Source organism: Parus major, chromosome 12 (assembly GCF_001522545.3).
Source record: "Parus major isolate Abel chromosome 12, Parus_major1.1, whole genome shotgun sequence".
NCBI classification, from domain to species: domain Eukaryota; kingdom Metazoa; phylum Chordata; class Aves; order Passeriformes; family Paridae; genus Parus; species Parus major.
The window spans coordinates 15,059,816-15,081,062 of NC_031781.1; the positions used below are offsets into that span (position 1 = coordinate 15,059,816).

General features: G+C 38.7%; 1 protein-coding gene across 2 annotated transcripts in view; it reads right to left on the reverse strand.

Moving 5' to 3' along the window:
• Positions 1-21,247, reverse strand: part of SUCLG2 (succinate-CoA ligase GDP-forming subunit beta) — a 109,789-nt gene that overhangs the window by 3,111 nt on the left and 85,431 nt on the right. For both annotated transcript variants that reach the window (XM_015641105.3, XM_015641104.3), the window contains one exon: positions 6,091-6,211. In XM_015641105.3, the coding sequence (XP_015496591.1) occupies positions 6,091-6,211 (121 nt within the window). The remainder of the gene's footprint in view (positions 1-6,090; positions 6,212-21,247) is intronic.

Below are 21,247 nucleotides of genomic sequence, written 5' to 3' on the forward strand. Positions count from 1 at the left end.
CTCCTCCATGTCATGTTCCTTGCTCATTTGCCATGTCAAAATGCTTAATTACTTTGTAATTCCTAGACCTAGCAAAATGAATTTTAATTATATTTGGAGCTATACAGTAATTATACCCTTAATTATTAACCAAGCAAGAAGCATACTCTTTACTGTGCAACTTCCAGAATGCTCATTTTAAAGGATGACTTTTAAAATATTTTTTTTTCCCAGACTTCATAAAACATCTGAAATGGTACCAGAGAAGCAGAACATTTCAAAAGCCTGTTTCATCAGCATGCTCAAGTCAGGATTTCCACTCCTGGCACTGAAAGGGACTGCAGCCATCCCTGTCACAGCACTCTGTGATGGGAGAGGCAGGATCAGGAACAGGAACGTGGGACCCCATCTACTCCCTCTGCAAAGGCACTGGCAGAACAGGTCATGCTTGCCATCCTTGTGCAGAGGACACGCTGTAGGGTTTGTGTAGGAAGGTCAAAGACATCTGAAATCTTTGACAGAAGGGGGATTTGGTTGCTTAGTAACACCCAGAACTGTACAGAACTTTTTCTACAGGAAAAAAAAAATATTATGGGCAAAAAAAGAGCATAATATTTGATTTTTGTTCAAGCTTCTTATATAACATAATGTGGAAGCTGCTGCTTGTCAGCCCAGCTCTGCACAGGGGAGGCAGAAGCCATTCCCAAGGTTCTCTTCACTTTGGAATCCCTCACATTCCTACAGTGATCCCCAACATACCTTAAAGGTTTTGTCTTTTATTTAGATAAAAATGTGATAAACATTTAAAACAGTCAAGAATGTACTGATCTCTCAAATAGGATTCTACAAGACAAAGTGTTTCGAAGAGGAGAAAAAAGGAAAGAGGGAAATTTTCCTGAAAATTTTCCCACACAGAAAAAAATATAGTGCTGTTTGTGATAGCCATGTATTTAAAACTAACTTTTGCTCTTCACTAAGTGGCCAATATTAATTTACTATCGGGTCAGAAAGGGAACAATACATTGGATCTGTTCTGCACTGCATTGATTGCTCTCCACACCACTTGTCTAACATACATTACAAAATCAATACAAAACACAGGCCCCTGAGAAGGGAGGGGGAGTTTATGCAGGGAAATGAAATGATGAAAGCTGGAAAAAAAGAAAAAATCTCACTGCAGTCAAAAGTGTATGAGTACATCTTGTTATTTTGTAAATAAAACACTTTTATAGGCAGGCCATACAACTAAATACACTTTTCAGGAAGCATTTTCTTTGCTGTAATTCCCATTTTTTTTTCATGATAGCCTTTTATCTCATTGTGATTAAGTATTTTAGCTATGTGGAGAATGTGGAAATTATAATGAGCCTTCTAAAAGCAGAGGTAAAAAATTAAAAATTAAACATTCCAAAAACACTGGAAACATTTTAGGAATCTACAAAGAATATCATCTTGTTGCAACAGATGTTAAAATAAACAAGTAAGGAATCCCACTATTCCAGCATTAACCTCCTGCCACTGGATGGTGTCAGAGAACTGTAAACAGAATCCCATATCCAGGCTATCAGAATAATCTGCCCTTCACCTACCCTACAGACAACTGAGAAAAGGTGAAAATTTACAGGGCTGGAGACTTTGGGGCTTTTGATGTTGCTGGGTTTTATTGTTTAGGGGGTTTGTGCGTGTGTGTTTTTGTTGTTTTGTTTTTTTTTCAACTGGATTCCATGAAGAGAATGGCTTTCTAATTAGAAGTTTTTGTCTTCTGACACATATTACTGTCAACAACACTCCATAGAAAACCTGGAAAGATGTAATTTTATCAGCATGTACCTTCAGGCTTTGTAATCTAAACATCCTCCTGCTGAAAATCTGGGTTCTGGAACAACCTCTCAGTCTGTGTAAATGCAATCTCACATTTATACTTCTGTGGACCTGAAATCTCTGCTACCAGTAGCAAAGCAAATGTTTTCAACTCATTACCAAAAAAATCCTAATGATAAATATTCTGTGTAAGCATGTCTTTACCAGAGGTAAGATTACACCAGCACATACAGTGAGAGGTTGAATGAAAATCAAACAAATAAAACACACCCAGCCATTCTCCAAATGCAGGATTTGGATTATGTCCCCTTATTCATTTGGACTGCCATAAACCCATCAGGAACAGGCTAAATGGTCACTCTTTAAAGCTGATGGTTAGAGAGGATGCAGGATTCTGCAGTGCCATTTCTGGCTTTTCAGGTAAATAGCTATAAGGGGATAAGACACAGTTAAATGCATTTACCATGTGCTAACAAATAGATTAATAATGATAAAAATACTCTGATCGACCCAGAACATTCTGCTATGACAAAAAAAGTCACAATATGCAGAATGTCAATTATTATTCGTGTCATGAGCAGGTTGTGCCCATGTTACAGGATCCCTAGCAAGGATTTGGCATGCTGCACTGCTGAGTGCACCGAGCCAAATCTCCCCCAGCATGGACACAGGCAATGCATTCCTGTCTCCCACAATCTGGAAACTCGTGGCCTCTCAGGTCCCAGAGACAGGTACTGGATAATCAGGGCTGAAGTTCACCACTTGTTAACTTCAACAACATTTGAATTGGGGTTTGGCTGGTGCCAAGTTTTAATTAGTGACCTTTAGGTAGGGAACAGGCAAAGTTTTGGTGGCTTACACATCTCACACCTGTTGGCTCTGCAGTCAAGAGTAAACCAACTTCCACTGCCCACCTGTAAGAGACAATTAATTCTATTCTGTCCACTCCATTGGCCCTTTCCTACCTTAAACGTGCCCCAAAGAATATTTTAATCTCTCCCTCTGCCTCATGTTTATATCCTAACAGGGAAGGGCACATTTAAATTTGTGCTGAATGTTTAAACCCAAGATGTCTGAATAGGCTGATCTGAATGAAGTTGCAAGTGTGACTTTGCAATATCCCATTCTTCTCTCTTGACAGGCAATTTGGGATACTAAAAATCAAAAAACCAGGCACACATACTAAAATATACCTGCCAAAATTCACTTGTGTGTAAAAGATTTCTGAAGATTTTAGAATATTTTAGATTCTGAAGAATACACAGGGTCACTATCACATGAATGAAAAATTTAAAAAGTTTTGCATTCAGACATGTGAATAAAAAGCAACTTGTTTCTATCTGAATTTCAACATATTAAGTAGTTATGATTCCTCCCAGTCCTCCTTGCCCTATGACCAGAGAAGAAGAGAATTCATTTTTTGAAAGAGAGAGAATGTCAATTTTCCAGCATAGGAAGTAGATATCTAATTCACAATTCTTTTTTATTTTTCCCTCTTTTCATCTAACTCTGAGCTACATAAATGAGAAGCAAGGTTTGGCTTCCCCTCAGCACTCCTAGTCAGTTTTCACAAAACTTAACTGAAGTGTATTACATTTTAAAGGGAAAAAAATCCTGCATAAACCCAGCAGCAGTTACTTTTCTATCTATAGAAGATGAAATCTGGAATATGTGGTTTCTCCATTTGTCCATGAGCTTTTTAAACAATAATCCTGTGTCTCAGCTGGTGAGTTCTCTACTGATAAGGAAAGCAAACATATGTAATTATAAAGTTACCATTTTCAAAGAGGAGAGTAATCCTTCCTTTATCCACTGGTAAAACGGCTTGTAATTATTATACAACTGAGAACAAAGATTTGTCCACAGAATCCTACTAAATCAAGACAGATTTGACTGATTAAAACTCTAGTCATCAAGACACTTGTAGTACAGTGCATGTGGGCAAAAAGTCTTTAAAGTGCAGGTCACAAATCTGTTAGATTTATGGGAATAATCAGAAACCTTCTGCTGGGAAATGTTCAAAATGGAAACCCAAAAGAGTGCTCATTCCTTTTTCTCTTTTTTAACTGTAAAATGTTATCAGTGATGTTTTAAAAAGTCTTGGGTAGTCTTATTACTTCCACAGTGCTCATTATTAATTCAAAATCCTTATAAGTTTAAATAATGTGTGGTGAGTTCAAAGAACAATGAAGGATCCAGAGGGACTGATTTTTCAGGACCAAACATACATGTATTGCTTGGTTAGGTGATTAAAGAGGCAGAGAAAACAGCAGTGACTTGCTAACAGCTCCAAAGTACAACATCTGAAGGCTGTAAACATCATAGCTCTTTGTTTAGGATGAACATGAGGAATAAGAAGAGGAATTAAAAAAACTTTTGAGATAAAGATTATGCAAAAGTGGGAGTTTGCTGTATTATTCTGGGAGAGAGCTTCCTAAAGAAAATGTGGTATTGCCATTTCCAGAGTCAGCAACCAGTCTAGGAGAAACATTATTACAGCTTTAGGAAAGAGTGAGCAGTCCTGGGAGGATGGTGACACAAAGATGTTTGCATTTAAGTTTGTATTTGACACTCTGAAGATTCAGCTTCAATCTCTGTGGATGGAGCAGCAAATGACTCAAAGGTTTCAGGCACAAGAGGAACAGGAACCTCTGCAGGGCTTTCACTGTTACTTCTGTACAATCATGGAACTATCAAAATTACAGGATAAAGGCCAAGCAAAGGCAGTGGCAGAGCCAGCAGACTGCAGATTAAAATGACCAAATTGCTCTTGTTTCTTTTATAACAGTATCACAACAGAAACATCTTGTTCATAGGAAAGAACTAATGACTTTTTCAGTATCTTTACCTAAAAAGCAGAAATTACAACAGTTGAGAAGTCTCACAGATCTGACAGATAAACTTTTTCTCACTTGTGAAAGACAGGAAAAGTTTTTTTGTTATGACAAAAAGTGAAACAACATTGCCTAGAGCTGATAAACAATGAGATTTTATATAATGAAACTTTTCTGCTTCTAAGCAACAACCATCAGTCTCTCCTTCATCCATATTAAACTTTTTACTCAGTCTCTTAAGGTGTTGACTGGTGCTGAACCAGCCAAAGAAAATTTTCACAATTTATTTCTAAAATCCATTTTAGGGTATCTAAATTTCCCTGCACTCACCACAGCAGAAGTCATGGCAGCACGTGCAGTGCAGCATGAGAACGAGGGAGGGGAAAGCTCTGCTTTCTTCTGAAACACAAAAGGAGCATCCCCCTAACCACAGGGCTCTGTGGCTACTCTGCATCCTCAGGAATCCTGGTGAGGGTCATTTTTGAAAAGTAAAAAGCCAGATGTATTCAGAACATATTTTCCACCACAGTGTGAAAAACCACCTCAGTACTGCATCTCAGGTCCATAAAGGGATGCATTTCCTCCTTTCATCACCAATGCAGAGTGACAGGACATTTTATGCTCTTTACACACACACAAACATGAATATGGATGGTTTTGAGTAAGAGGCCTTAAAACCCACCCAGAAATCTCTCTGTTTTCCAAACCTACTTGGCCAAGAAGAAATATTTTCAGTTTACCAGGGCTGTGTGCTGATTGCAATCAAGGCACTTTTCACTCAGTGGCAGAAGACTCTCCCTCCTTCAGGGCACCTCTCAGAAATGAGAGGCAGAACTCCACACCCAACTGCCATTAAAGTCTGTAACTGACAAAGAGTGCTTGTCCTCCCCTCTCTATGGCTTTTTTGTTTCTTGTGAAACGATGTTGGATGCACTAAAGAAAAAATATTCCTTACCATTACCAAATCTTCTGTTTTTTGTTGGATTTTAGCTGGATTGGGGGTTTGGAAGAACACATTACAGTAATTCCTCTCTCAAAAATATGGTTTTCTAACATCTTTCTTTTAATTATGGCACTGGTGTAAATTTAAGGAAACTATATTTTGCTGCAGGTTTAGCAATAATGGAATTGCATTCAGTAAAAAAAAAAAATTAAAAAAAATTTGGAAAAGAAATACCTTTCAGTGAGCATAAACTTGTATCAAAATAATTCCTATGTGCATTGCAAATCTTACAGGCAAACTTATAACACTTCCATTGCAAAATTTGATTGCTTCTAGTACCATCAGGTACCACAAATGCAGAAATATGAGTTTATTGACTTCAGGTTGTGCTATGGCAGAAGAATCAGACATGTTTTTATTGGGTGGGACCGAGCTGTTTAGGAGAAGAAGAAATTCTGAGTGAATTCCTGAGAACCTGAGGGGTGATTGTGGTGTGAATCCAGCAGTGCTCACCTTCCAGTCTGACCACCAGAGGCACTTTCAGCTCCAGCTCTTGGCAGGCTTTGGTGATACCATTGGCAATGATGGCACAGTTCACAATCCCACCAAAGATGTTCACAAGGATTGCTTCAACCTGTAGGAAAGAAACCAAGGAGGAATTGAGTGGGGGCATGTTTATGTTTTGACTTTGTTTTTTAAATAAACACAGCTAAAAGATCCAAACCAGGATACTAATTTCCCTCTGACAGGCACATTCTCATTTATGGAAGGTACAAGCCTCACCTCTGCACTCAGAGAACTTGAGTCTGAGTCTGTTGTTGCTCCAGTGTACAGCAGTGATTAATTGTCTTGGTCTAAACTGGCATGATAATTAATGCCATAATTAATTTACAAAAAAAGGGGTATTTCTACCTATAAACATAAATAAGAAGACCTTAAACACTCTACAGTTTGTTTATTTTTAAAATGTAATGAATAATCATCAGAGGTTAGAGCTCAGAAAACACAGGGTATGAATTTGTGATGCACATGCAATGAAATATTCATGTGGACACTTCACAAAACAATCTGGATCTTCACTTTATCACAAGCACGACAGAGGAAAGCTAATATACTTGCCCTGACTTGATAAAGAGGAGTAAAAATCCCTTCTAATTAACAAGGAGAGGCATGTAATGAAGAGCATTCATTACAACAGGTTAACTGATAACCTCAAAAAACTGCTATTCATCAGTTTGTGGAAACTGCAGTTTCTCCACCGAATTAAATTGCCCTTCACAACATACAAGACATTAACACATAAAAGATGTTAATATGATTTCTTTCCACTTGGTAAGGTAGCATAATACTAAGCCAAGCCCAAGGCTCCCAACCATGGCTCATCATTTGGAGGATGACACCACAGGGATGAGCCCTGCTGCTCTTCACTCCACACTGGGGCCAATCCACAACATTTGGGGTGCTCTACAAGAAGCTTCTCTGGGTGTCACAAACAAGCTTTGCCAGCCTTGTGTTGACCCAAAACCCGACAGGATAAAGAAGGGATTAGGTGTGAAGGAATGAAATATCACTGCATTGCACTGGTGCATGATGTCAGTTGCAATTATGCTTAACTCACTGCACCAGAAGAAGGGATTCACTTTGCCCAGCTCCAGGTAGCCAGGCTCATACCAGCACCAGGAAAATTCCCTGCAGCTACACACGTTTATAGCTCTGCACAATCAGGTTTTGTATCTCTTCAAAGACAAAATGTGACAATTAACTCCTGTGATGTGCACTCACACATGCAGAGCTCAGCACTGGCAGTAATACTGCCATCCACAGTACAAAAGGAAAACAAAACATCTCAACAAATGCTTTACTTCCAATAGGACAGGGACACCTTTCACTAGGCCAGGTTGCTCAAAAGATGCAATTGCAGTTCATGGAACCTGTGTATGGCTCATGGTATGGCTTCATCATCCCAGGCAGAGCACAGGCACCAGAAGGAAATTTATAACCCAGTCAAACAAGAACATACAATTTAATTGATTTTATAACTCTTCCTTACAGTCATGTTAAATACATGCATTTACCAGTTAAGGGTTTTCTGGATTTTCACTTGGTGATGCCATTGAAGTTACTTATTTCACCTTTGTGTTATAAAATCCTTAACCCTGCAGAAGCTACCAAAGGAAGGCCCCTTCTCTGCCTTGCTCCCATTGCTTTAGCCCACACAAACATTCCTGGTGTTAGGAAGTCAAACCTAAGAGGAAAAACAGGGCCCTTCCAACTCTTACCCATTAACCCTTATGTCCCAGATCTCTCCATGAGAAACACTTTGGTGTTAAAACATCCTGGTGATGGATTCTAACAGTGCCACAGACAGCACTCCACCCTTTCTAATGCATCCATCTAATTCAGGGACATTGCACCAGACACGTGACAGATCAACTTAACCAAGTGTGTTTACATTATTAGAGATAAGGAGGAGGATTTTATGCCCACTACAGATATTTTAATTCCTAGTGCAGACTTTTTCATTTAGGGATCTGCTTTTCAGCTTTCAAGCTGAATTCTAATCATGTCTTCTAATCCATTGGCAGCAAAAGGAAAAAAAAAAATGAAGGAAATTAGATGCAGCTTGGATAATTGATGTTTGTGTGCTTGGCTTTAAAAAAAATACACTGTTAAATTAGAGAGGAGTCTAAAAGAATTCAATCAATAAGAAACTGAATCAGGTAAGGAATTCGATCTTGGGTTTTATCGTAATCTTCCAAATAAGCCAGAAGATCAGTTCAAATGATGCTGAGATTCACTTTAACTCTGCTGAAATCTGTGAACATTGTTTATATATGCTTCTGTAGCCTGACTCGATCTTGCATTTCCAGCTGAAAGAACTTTAGCATTCAGACACAGTGGATGGATGAAGAGGTTTTCAGTGTTTCATGTGCACAGAGAATGCACTATCTCTGTATTATTTAAGTCTGTGAGAAAAAAAAAACCTCCTGTAGCATATCAGAACCATTATATACCCACAAGCTCACCATCTAATGCCTATGGACTATTAGACATATCAAGGAGAGGGTGAACTGCCTGCATACAAGACAGGTTACTAAATAGCATCATTATTCTAATAACCATTTTTAATTACCAGAATGCCTTATAAATGTTTTTTCCTTTTAATTTCAGCAACATTACTAAGGAAACAAAAGGTAGCAGCATATCCATGGGTCAGTTTTGAACGCAGCAAAACAACTGACAAATGTGAAATCCCCACAAAATGTACTTCCAACTGATTATGGATTCCTCTGGAGAAATAAGGGAACCCACAATGGCATGGAAAGATCACCACCAGTGTTGGTAAAACCCCACAGTCGCCCAGGTCTCAGCACCAGTGCTGGGAAGCCAAAGGAATAGAAACTGAGTTCTGCACTGTCACTGTTTTCATGTCAGATGTGGTGTTAAATCTTTGCAAGTACTGGAACAGCCATTAATCCCACAGCTCCTAAGTGCCGTATGAACAGCTATGCAGACACAGAGTATTTTCTCTAGATATGAAAGTAGATATATTTATGGATAGCTGTATCTATGTGAAATCTATGTCACTTTATTACTAAAATGAATTGTTTTAATTTCCAGTCACTTTTTGGTAAAGTCATCCTTGACAAAGCCTGAAATTCTGCTTTGAATGTTTGGCACCAAAAAAGCCCCACGCTGCAAATAAATGTAACTGTGTAGTAACCAAAGTAATGGTGTTAGGAGATTACTGCCAGGATTTCATTGGATCACCAACATGTTCCACAAGGCTGCCAGGTTCCACAAAACTAAGAGCATTTCAGGTAGAGCAGAAGCAGCTTCAGCATAGCTGGCTGCTTTCTAAAATCAGATAGTGTGTGTGTGCATTTACTATATTCTCTTATTATTAATATTTTCTCACAAAATGTTCCCAGCCTTAACAAAAAGCACGCTGAGATGTGATCATCACACACTCACAGGATGAACAGAGGCAGCACCATAAGGCATTCCACCTTTCCCATCTATAAATCCATACTGGGGATGTCTTGGCTGTCTGCAGCTGCTGCTTCTCCCTCTGCTGACCTTCTGAGCCTGCACCAACCACACCAGCACGCCAAAAGATGGAGCACAAAAGCTTGACACTGGCAAGTTGTTGTTCCTCTTTGATTTCCCACTTTTGCTGTCACCACAGAACAACTACAGCAGGTGTAGGATTACAATGTGCTGCAGCACCAACAGGTCCTTCCTGTAAGGCAAACTCTGGATTTCACACAAAGCAGACATCCAAACATGGATGAAGTTGAACTGAGGTTTCATCAGCCTCATGAGGAGATGACCCAAACATGGGCAGCCCCATAAAGAAGTTGTACTGCTTTCCCTCTCCCTCTCCAACCCATAAACAACCCCTCTGCTGTCCCTAATTTCTGCCCCTGTATTTCTGAGAACCTTTTTCACAAGCCTCCCCACATTACCTCATCTGATGACATCAAAGACTTGGGACAATTTCCAATTATTCACAATGTCCTGTGCATGCCTTGAGACTCTGTACACATCTTTTCACACAGATGTGAATGACCATTCACAGAGCGAACTATAAATATTATAAAATCACCAATATAATCTCTGACCTTGCAGGAAATTGTGACTTTGAAGTTCAATCCGTGTATTTTAGATGAAAACAAGCTATTCAGCAACTGTCAGTAAAACTACATCTGCAGCACATTAAAAGCTGCACTGGCAAAGAACATGCTCATGGTTTGTCTGATTGAAGTCTGAAAAAACCCCACCTTTTATTTCAAGCAAACTGAATTAATTTATTGACCCCTCCTAGCTCTTTCATCAGCTGGAAGTGTACCCAGACATTCTAAAGCAGATGGTATTAGTCAAGTTTCCCTCTCCAGGATGCCACAGGGCACATCTATGTGGAAGACAGTGGGTTTGCATGGTACAGCTGGCAAACATGTTCCTGCCTGGAGGTTCCTAGCATTTCTTGAGGTTAAAACATGCATCGTGTCTCCCAGTCTTTCAGGTCAGCAGAGTCATATTTTGTGTCTACAAAAGCATATTCTTTTACCAAATGAAGTCATTGAATTGCCAGGAAATAAGTAAGAAAAGCAAGCTGGCAGCTCACTGCCAGGCATTTATTTCTTCCCTCCTCCTCCCTTCAAGAGAATAAAGAGCAGTGGAAGGATGATAGATCACTGACACATGTCACAGGCTGGGGGGATGCTCACATTGCTGGATGCTGGGACACAAGCAATGAAGATCCAGATGCATTCCCAGCCCATGGAGGGAAAGCCAAGGTGCTGCCACCTACACCTGGGTCCAGACATCCAGTACTGCAAACATCCAGAAGTCTGACAATCACTGCCATGAAAAACTTTTCATATTCCCATTTTGATTTTCAGAGATGTTTTACACCTCAAATCACAGGAAATCCCAGTTAAAGTAAGATTAAAATAAGTTAAAAATAAAATAAAATTAAATTAATTAAATTAAATAAGTTAAAAATAAAATAAGTTAAAATAAAAATACCTTTTAAGAGGTAGATAGCACTATTAAAAAACCAAACCACTGGGTAAAATGGGATACATAAGCTCTTCACTTTGAGTCTAATGTTGTGCATTGAATCCTTCCTACGAGCCCTCTGGTGTTTAATATTCATTCATTCATAGTTTACCAAATTTGTTTCAATGTGAAAGAAGCAGATTATATCCAAGTCTCAATACAAAGTAATAAAATGTAATAAAAGACAGATGCCCACGGTTGTGTCTTCACTCTTTATCCTTCTGCTCCAACAGATAAGTCAGATGCAAACATTTTTATAGATCTCTGTATTATTACAGCTTGGACCACAGGTCAAATGTAACTTTTTCTTATTTGGTTTTGAAATATTACTGTAATCCTCTATCTTTTTACATCAGATAACATTTATGGTTCATTTGAAAATAAAGATTAAGCTTTCTGTATCTGAGCAGTATGAAAGATTTACAAACACAAAAACATTTGCTTAAAACACCCACTAGAGGACAGTGCAATTCAATGTGGAAAAGGGATATAAAAATCTCTGGAGAGCAGAGCAGGGTTATTTTTTCTACTTAAAGCCAAACTCTATGAGTTAACTTTATAAAAATTATGCAAAATATCATTCTGCCTCTTTGGGATTGGAACTTTGAATGTCTGAAAGTGGTAAGTTTAAAGAGGTTGAATCAACAAACATAAACATAGGAAAGCTTGCAGTCAGGTGAAGAAATACTGATACAATGAAGTTTTGAAGGTCTTGTACTGTTCTAAAACAGGTCAAGGTTTAAAATTCACTGGCAGTGCACCCTGTTGCCCTGGCAGGGAATGGACTCTGATCAACCTCCAAAACACAATTCAGATTTTTCTGTCTGGAGAACCCCAACTGCTAGGTAGGAAAAGCAGATTAAGGATTTTGTCCAAAGCTAATTTTTGGTCTGCATTCAAGAGATTCCTGAGCAATGCAAATCTCACTGACAGCAAATACCTGGTTCTGCCACATCCCATGTGAAGCCCCATTCTTGGGGGACAGGTGAGAGGGCAATACCTGGCTGGCACTGGAGGGAAGCCTTTTTGAAATGCAACTCCTTAGTGCCATGCCAAGAGTCCCAAGTACCACATTTTTGCAAAGTCAAAACATTGTAAGTCCAGTTTCTGGTGTGCTAAAACAGCCACCTACAGTTTCAGCCCTTCCTGCTTACAGCAAATTCAGGATCTAGAACAGGACAGAAATTTTCTGGCTTTTGCTGGTTTGAAAACAATTAAGCAACAATCCTCTGGTATCTGATCAGAATCCAGGTTGTGGCCCTTCCTTGGGGTATGAAGAACAGGCAGGCCAGGAGGGGTCTGGAGCAGGGAGAGCTCTGGTACTCTCCAATATTAAAGATACCCCCCAGAATGGACCACCAGGAACATCCCTGCTGTGGGATTTTGTCTTAATTCTCTGTAGCACTGACACAAAAATAAAAATTAAGGGATCAGAGCTCATTAATGGAATGAGATGAAATGATGACTGGCAAATTACACATCAGAGCACCACAGTTGAAACAGTCCCCAGAGACTTTCCTTCACTCCTTTGCTCAGCCCCAAGCAGTGCATGTTTTGGGAACAGAAATATTCCAATTCCATTCATACAAAATTCCATTCATACTCCTTCAAATTCCAAAATATCATGGCAGGCAGCAGTGTGATCTCAGGAACCTGCACTGCAATGAATTTTAGTGAGAAGTCTCACGCCAAGCCTGTTTTGGGAACGTTTCCCCATCTGCAGGACACAGACTGTGCCCACCCTGAGCCTGGCACAAACACAAACACACAATAATGCATCATTTCCATGCATCCCTTGGTCTGGGATCAGCCTGAGATGTATTTGGGAAGCTGCAAACCATCCCCTGCTTCCTGTGCCTGTGCTCCCACCTGGCCAGGCCTCACTCAGGTCCTGTCCACACCCACCCCACGTTAATGCAGAGCAGAGTTAATTAATCCAATCATGCAGGCATGTTCCTTCACTGATAGAAAGCACAACCAGCTCCTAATATAATCCTTATTTATGATAATAAGGGAAAAGAGTAAAGAGAGGGGAAATAAAATGTTGAGACCACAAAGTATGATTCTGAAGTATACCTGAGAATAAGGAGAATCACCTTTAGTGCTGTTTTGGGGACATAATGCAGCAGGTAATTGATAGAAAAATTATCTTTTTGGTGCAAATATGCCAGGATAACTTTTCTACTAGATCATAGGTATTCGGAATAAATTTGTTCTAACTCTCATTTAATGTGATGAACCCCTGGATGAGCAGAGCAGACTTCAAAACAATCTAGGGAAGACAACCTCCTACACAACCACATATTGCAAGACTGAAAAAAACACACATCATTGGATCTTGTGCATCAGATGAGAGCACAGTATTTCAGATTGCCTTTAAATTCCTCTTTGTGCACCCAGAACCAAGGGCAGTTGCATGTTTGGGACTGATTTGGGGGATATGAATCCAGCAAAACTGAGATGCCCCCACACCTCCCCTCTTCAGGCACAGGCAGTGCACACTGGTCATTAAATACTCAGGGAGCTCCTATTGAATGCTCCATATTAACATGGTAAGTTATAGACACCCTCCAAACCCACTCATCCAGGACAGTTTATACAGCAGCATGACTGCAAGTAGTTCTTCCTCAACAGCAAAGTCTATAAAAATTGATCCAATATTTGCTGAATTTTGCCTCTGCACTTCAGATTAATTTCTCAGAGGCACACCATACACTTTCTCTAATGTTTTTACTGTCTGAAGTTTCAATTAGATTTTTGCTAAGCAATAATCAGCTTTCTGAAAAATAATGCAGCAGTGTCATCATTATTGAAGCATGTGACACAGGAGGCAGCAACGTGTCCTTGTTATTTCAACAACATGTTCTGCCCCAGGGTGCCTCTGTGCACAGTTTCATCATCCTTTATGGTGTGTTAAAAGGCAAAAAGGTCAGACAAGTTTAAATCATTTGAACTAAAAACAATATTCCTCAAAAGAGGGAGCAGCTGGAGAGCATGGATATATGATGAAATGGAGCTGGTGCAGGACACAATCCACAGTGTGGGCTGCTGCCAGGTGAGTTGTTCAAAGAGTAAGTTACACTGGATGTTTTGCTGTGGTGTGTGGCACACACCTGGAAAATTACCAAAGCCAGTGTTGTTAAATGGCACAATCACAAATATCCACAAGGATTGGATAAACAGAACTGCTGATTTGATGAGTTTCTGTTTAATTCAACAGCCAGTTAAAAATGTACGTGTTATCAGTTTGGAGACATCTCAAGGTGTGCCCTCTCTCTTCCTTCTGGTTTGACTTTCTCCTAAGTCCAGCTAGAATGTGCCTTGCTCCAAAGAGAGAGTTACTTCATAATTCAGGCAAAGAAAAACCAACACCAAATCACCAAAAACCAAAGCCCCACTAACATCTGAAATCTTGATGTGTATAATATTTGAGGCCCACTAGTGAAATTTATTTTCTGAAAGGGAAAGTCATCAGAACCTATCTTTATTTCCTCTTTAGAAATAGCCTTGGAAATACAAATACAATGTTTATTTGGAATATCAAAGTACTAAGTAAAAGCATCCATCACATGGAAAAAGAGAGATGAGGAACAGTTATTCTTGTGCTCTAAAAAGTTTTGGGACCTTCCTCTTTCTCACCTGAGAAACATCCCTGACTTCTACTCCCCATGCAGAAGAGAATGAAATGCTATAGAAACTATCTAGGTCAGGCTGCTTTTCTTACTGAGACAATGGAAACTTTTAAAAAGGAATTCTGTACTTCAAGAAGCTTAATTAAAATATAAAAATGCATTGTCATGGGTACTGAACTGCATATACACATCTGAAATCACCAAATAATTAAAACCCGTTCTTTTACAGTAACATTGTAGTCATCAAAAACGTGAAGTGCTGTCCTCATTAGGTTCCAAATTACTACCACATAAAAATCAGCTCACTTTCAACATGTAGTAAACCAAAGCAGGACTAGTAAAACTCAGAAAGGTACTTAGGAGAGTGATAAAGACACTGGACAAACTTTGTATACAGAATATTCTAAATAAACTACAACCTTCCATCTTAGGAAAAGAAACAGGAGGATTCAGAGCCAAGCCTTCAACTAGCAAGGGAAAAAAGGAACCAGGTGCAACCATTTTGTACCTGCCTCCAGGTAGTTTTATTTCTTAGTCCTTAATTCTTGTAACAAGACAGTAAAAATACCAAAGGGGTCCTTTTACTGTTGTTTTCAAATACAGCATACAGCTACTGTTAGAAATACTGCCACAGGATATTGGTTATGTCAAAAAGTTATATGAGTTGAGAATATACAGCAACAAATTCCTGGAAAGAAAACAACCAAATACTTGTAAATACAAGAGTATCAAAGATCACTAAGAAGCATCCTCAGACACTTGTCCTTGTCTTGTGCTCCTCTTTACCTGCCTCTGGCTGCTGCTGGAGAAAGTAGATCAGATCAAGACAGGTCCAAATCTTACTCAATGCAGTTACACTCTTCCAGGAAAGCACAACTTACGTTTCTTTAATATATCTGTGCAATACATTTCCAAATTAAATCACAAAATAGTTGGTGTCTGAGTCATATGTTCCTTTATCAGTTTCACCGATTACAAAACTGTCTCATCTCAGCAATTACCACTTAGCATCAATCAGGAACGTGGCACTGGACAAGTGATTTGTATTTTTGATTACTTCTCCTTTTATTTTAATGCAATTAATTCTTTGCTCCTTCCAGTCCTTTCGAGGATCAGATCCCTGTCAGAAGATGGGTACAGAAATGAATGCCTGTGACTTTGTCCACATAAGAAGAGCTTACATGTCCTATTCCTCTTGCTTCATCCACCTCTGGTGCTCAGCCAGAGGGGAAGGAGCTTGTTCCTGGGATATTCCAAGCTTCAGATGGAACACAGCCTAAGCAGAATTAGGAAATTCTCCCCCCACCTTGCTAAACTCAGCCTGCACCATTCCCTGACACCCAGCAGCTCACACTTCTCCCAGCAAGCAGGACTTGCTGCCACCTCAACATCAGTGAGAATTTTAGTTCCAGAAATGCCTCTTCCAAAGGCTGCCCACTCTGGCATTATATATTAAAGATATTTGGCTCTGGACAGGACTGATAATGATCTTTATCTTCCGCAAGGTTTCTATAAAGGAATTTAAACTAAAAAAATAAACGTCAGTTTAAAAATTAATGGCAGTTATAACATCCCCACAAATAGGATGCTAAGCTAAGATCTGAATTAGTGCAAAATGGGATGACTCAGGAGTTTACAAAGTGGTTCTAAATACTTTTTTTGACTGTCTTGCTACTTGCAAAATCATAAAATGCAACTTAACATTTTTTTCCTTATGGCAAGGGGGAAAAGATTAGGCTGAATCTTTGACAAGTAAAAATCAGTGATGCCACTCTGTCTTCCTAATAATTTAACTTGTTGTCTTCATCTTCACTATACTTTTTTCACCTATTTTCTGCATTAAGAAGGGAATCACCTTCAGAGGAATAATTATTCGATAATAATCTCCCATCCACTTTTCACAAGTTCATCAAAGTATCTTGTAATAAAACCAGAACTGAATGTTTTAGCCACAAACCCAAAGTGATATAATCAGCAAATCTGAACTGTGAAAGAAGTTATAGAGCTACATTAAGAAACAGATGGAGTGAACCTAAAACAATCACAGATAAGCCAGCATAAAGGAACTTAACTTTAGATTAATCAAGGTTGAGATGCTCAAGGCAACCATGGCGAGTCAAGCACATTAAAATTAACAGGAGATGCATGTAAATCACAAGATGCTTCTTCTATCTCACTCCAGTTCTGTACAGAGCAACACATGGAATTGTAGGTGTCCCTGATAACCATGTTCCCTTGCTTTACAAGTGATTTTGCAGTATGATCAAGGAAAGTATCTATCAAAAAATGGCTCTCCTAGACCTGTTAACTTCAATGAGACCTGGAAAAAGCTTATGAGGATTTAAAGCTCTCACTTTAAATTGCAAAAAAATGCCAGAACAAGCCTCATATGTATGCTCTCATAACACTTGAAACTAAGCATGATGAAAACAAACAAATAGCCAGCAAATACTCAGTTATACAACCAACTACATTTCACACAGGCAAAAGCTGTCTCTTGGATTCAGTAGCACTTTTTCTAAATTCAGATTTTCTGCTGGTATTGGCAACTTAAATGTAAATCCTTGGTGTAGGATTCCAAAGATACAAAGAGACAACTCACAAATAAAAATTAATTCAGAACCTTAATATAGTGCAAAATTCAATGCCAATATTTAATGCTAAGCACACAAGCCCAGCAGTGTCTCATACCTTTTAATGTCAAAATCAGATAAGCAAGTACATCCAAAATATATCAACAATTTGAAAGCATAAAAATAAAGTTGCACATTTATATCTTCTCACTGTGACTTTATTTTATTCTTTTAATTTCCTGCTGGATGATCCACAAAAAGGAAAAATTCACATTGTTAGAATCTATTTCCTCACCTGAGAAACACACCTTGTTTTCCAGTACACACAGTACCAAGACAAACTTGTGATCTGGGCTAAACTGTACAAGTGAATTGAAAGTCCATATTTCAAAAGAAAACAATGCAAATGGTAATAACCAAGGAAATTATTGCAGGCAGAAACAGCTTAATGCACACATTGCATGTAGTTTTTGTTAATTACTTTTTAAGTACTTAGGCACAGTAGTGGCTAAAGAGGAATTACATAAAAGGGAGATTACATAAAAATGTTTCAGTGGGTGTTTCAAGCTGAGCCACAGTCTGTAATAGCAGTGCTGATTAACCAGGACAGCCTTGGCTTCACTTAATGAGCCATCATAATCTCATTCATAGAATGGCTTGGGTTGGAAAGGACCTTAGAGCTCATCTCACTCCAACCCCCCTGCCATGGCAGGGACACCTTCCACTATCCCAGGCTGCTCCAAGCCCTGTCCAACCTGGCCTTGGGCACTTCCAGGGAGCCAGGGACAGCCACAGCTTCTCTGGAAAACCTGTGCCAGGGTCTTGCCATCCTCATTGGGAACAAGTTATTTCTTATATCTGATCTAAAAGTGCCATCTCTCAGTTTAAAGCCATTCCCCCCTGTCCTGTCACTCCATGCCCATGCAGAAAGTCCTTCTCCAGATCTCCTGGAGCCCCTCTGGGCACTGGAAGGTGCTCTAAGATCTCCCTGCAGCCTCCTCCTCTCTAGGCTGAACAACCTCAGCTCTCCCAGTCTGTCTTCATAGCAGGGATGCTCCAGAATCAGATCCTCTGGCCCTCCTCTGGACTTTCCCACCTTTTCTTTTTTCTAGCATCAACAGCATAGATTCCTGCCTAGATTCTGTCTGGACAGATGATGACTGAACTGCTCTGCTACAAATCCCTGCTCCAGATGTCCTTCCTTTTTGCATGGAAAACATCACAAATGATGTGTGAGACATCAGCCCAAAGAATTCTACCACACTTTGGGGAACCAACACATAGTCAAGGAACTTGAACTGAAAAAGGGTTTCCTGAATTTGTTATTTGATTTGATGAAGCCATCTCCCAATGAAGTGTGGACACTACAAACCTCAAGCTGAGCACTCTTCAAAGCCAAGATACCCTGCAGCACTCTCAACAGCTCTCACCTCAGTGACACCTTCGAGTGTTTACAAAGCGCAAACAAAAGGATTCTGGTTTACTTCTGCCTAATTAAAATGTTTTAAAAGAATTTAATTATAAAATGCCAAACTACACAAATGCAAAGATCTTTCCTACAGAGAATTAGTGATGAATCGAATAATTTTTTTTTTTTAATCAAACTGTTGGCAAGCGATGTGGGTTTCCTGTTAGTAAACAACCATATGAATGCTAAACATATTTATTCACAACTTGACACCAAATACAGCTCTGTAATTAATCACTTCCCTATCTAAGTCAGAAAAAATAAACCCCCAAACTTGTACCCCCTCTCATTATGAAATAGTCAGCTACACATAAATGAATAATTATCTGAATTATCAACTATCTACAGATGTGCAGCTCTTTTCAGCCCAGACAATGGCATTCCCCTGATGCAAACTGCTAATCCCACACACATTCTCTTATTCTTTGTTTAAAGTGAGAAAATCTCTTTACTTATTAAATATGCTCAATCATGGGCTATTAAAACTATTGTTTCAGGTTATCTATTAATTGCAGGCTTCCCTGTCTATATTCACTGCTAACATGCCACCCCTCTTATAAATTGAAAAATGCCTGCCTGAGTGGGTAAAATGTTAAAGGCCACAGGTTAAGACTAATTCTGAAAAATAAGGTACTCTTAAGCTGTGAAAAGTTGTCACTGGAATTAACTGCTTGAAATCCTGTTGTATTTTGAAAGGCTGAGTTTCAGATATAAAAAAGTACTCACTAGAACTTATTTAATTTCAGGCTTAAATAATTTGCAAGAATATTGTTTTCTATATCAACAAGATGTTTAGATCTGAAAGGCTGGATGATTGCACTCCCTGTAAGACCTTACTTTAATCTTCTGAAATACTAACAGTTAGCAGTCAATATGAAGACAGAGGAAACAATTTTGCTCATGGGAAAAGACTAAATTTTTATGGGAATATTATATTAATCCAAAATAGACCAGAAATGTAATCCGTTGCTTGAATATGGTTCTGAATGTAATGGCAGCATTTGTATGCTTTTTTCTCCACTTCAATAGGAAAAATAAAAGTACAAGATCTTTGCAAGATCAGTACATTCAAAGAGAATAAAAGTCATATGCAATTATAGTGACCAAGTGACATCTTTGACAGACAAAAAACTGCTGATAAAATAAACAAACAAAAAACTACAACACACAAGATGCAGGACATGGAAGATGAGCCAAGACCTGGACTAGAACAGCATGATGCCACCTCTGTCTAAAAGGTCTTTTTCATTATAGTGAACCTTGAACTAACAAAACACCAAATTTCTTACAGACTTGATCTGAGATTACTCCAGAAATTTAATACAGTAACTTAAGAATCAATGATTTTGTTTAAATACCTGTTACTCAAGTACAGTATTGTCTTGGTGTTACGGGAAGAGAAGTGGGAAAGGTGGAGAAACAATTTAACTTTATAATCCATGAAGTCAACAAGAATGATTCTCGAATAACAACAGATAATAAAACATTCATTATCAAAGTTTCACTTTGTCGTTTGTCTTCAGTGTCTGCAGCTGACAGATACACTCATTTATAATCCTCTGCCAGTTGCAAACTGGCAAATGCTTTTGAATTACTCCCTCGACTTGAGCCTACAAATTTAATTGTTTCCACAAACAACTGGGCAATGTTTCAAGACTTTCCTTCAGGACACCCAAAAAGTCCCATATTTTACCTAACAGAAAAACCAATGGGCTTCTCCCTGGCATTTCCTGGTTCTGTTCAGAATTAAACACAGCCAGGATGCCAAATTTAAGAAGTATCAAAAAAATCTCTTTGCCCTAAAAGCTTCTGACTAGATCTAAATTTGATCCAAATTAGAAGCATATCTAAATCTCCAAGGACTTTCATTAGGTAGTTAAAAAAAATGGTGTGTATTTAAATCTGCTCTGCTGTATGTAATTAACCAGAAATACTTTGAACAGAGTGAAAACTGCTGTTCATATCAATGAAGAAAATGCTGTCATCAGTTCTGTTACAAAACTAAGAGTGAAACACTAAACTGAATAAAGAAGAGTTTATACTTAAACAGGAAAAAAAATCACCAAATTAAAGCCAAGGTAAATGGCAGAGTGATTACTGCATTGCTCCTTTCATTTGGGACTATTCTGTTCATATGGAATTAAATAGATTGCTCACAAAATCTGCTATGAGCACATGATCAAAGCTATCTCAGAAACAGGATGATTACCAGTCACAACTCCAGGCAACACACTGCTGCAGACAAAATTGATGTAAATCAGAAATGAGAAGCACTGGAAAAATGTGATAGGTCCTTGTTGAAACAGTCAGTGCATCTCTCATAAATACTCAAACACTTTACAGTCATTATTTCTTGATTTTTCCAACCAGATGATAAACCCCAAATATTTGATTAATAATATATCAAGAGGCCTTAGAATTCAGAATTAAAG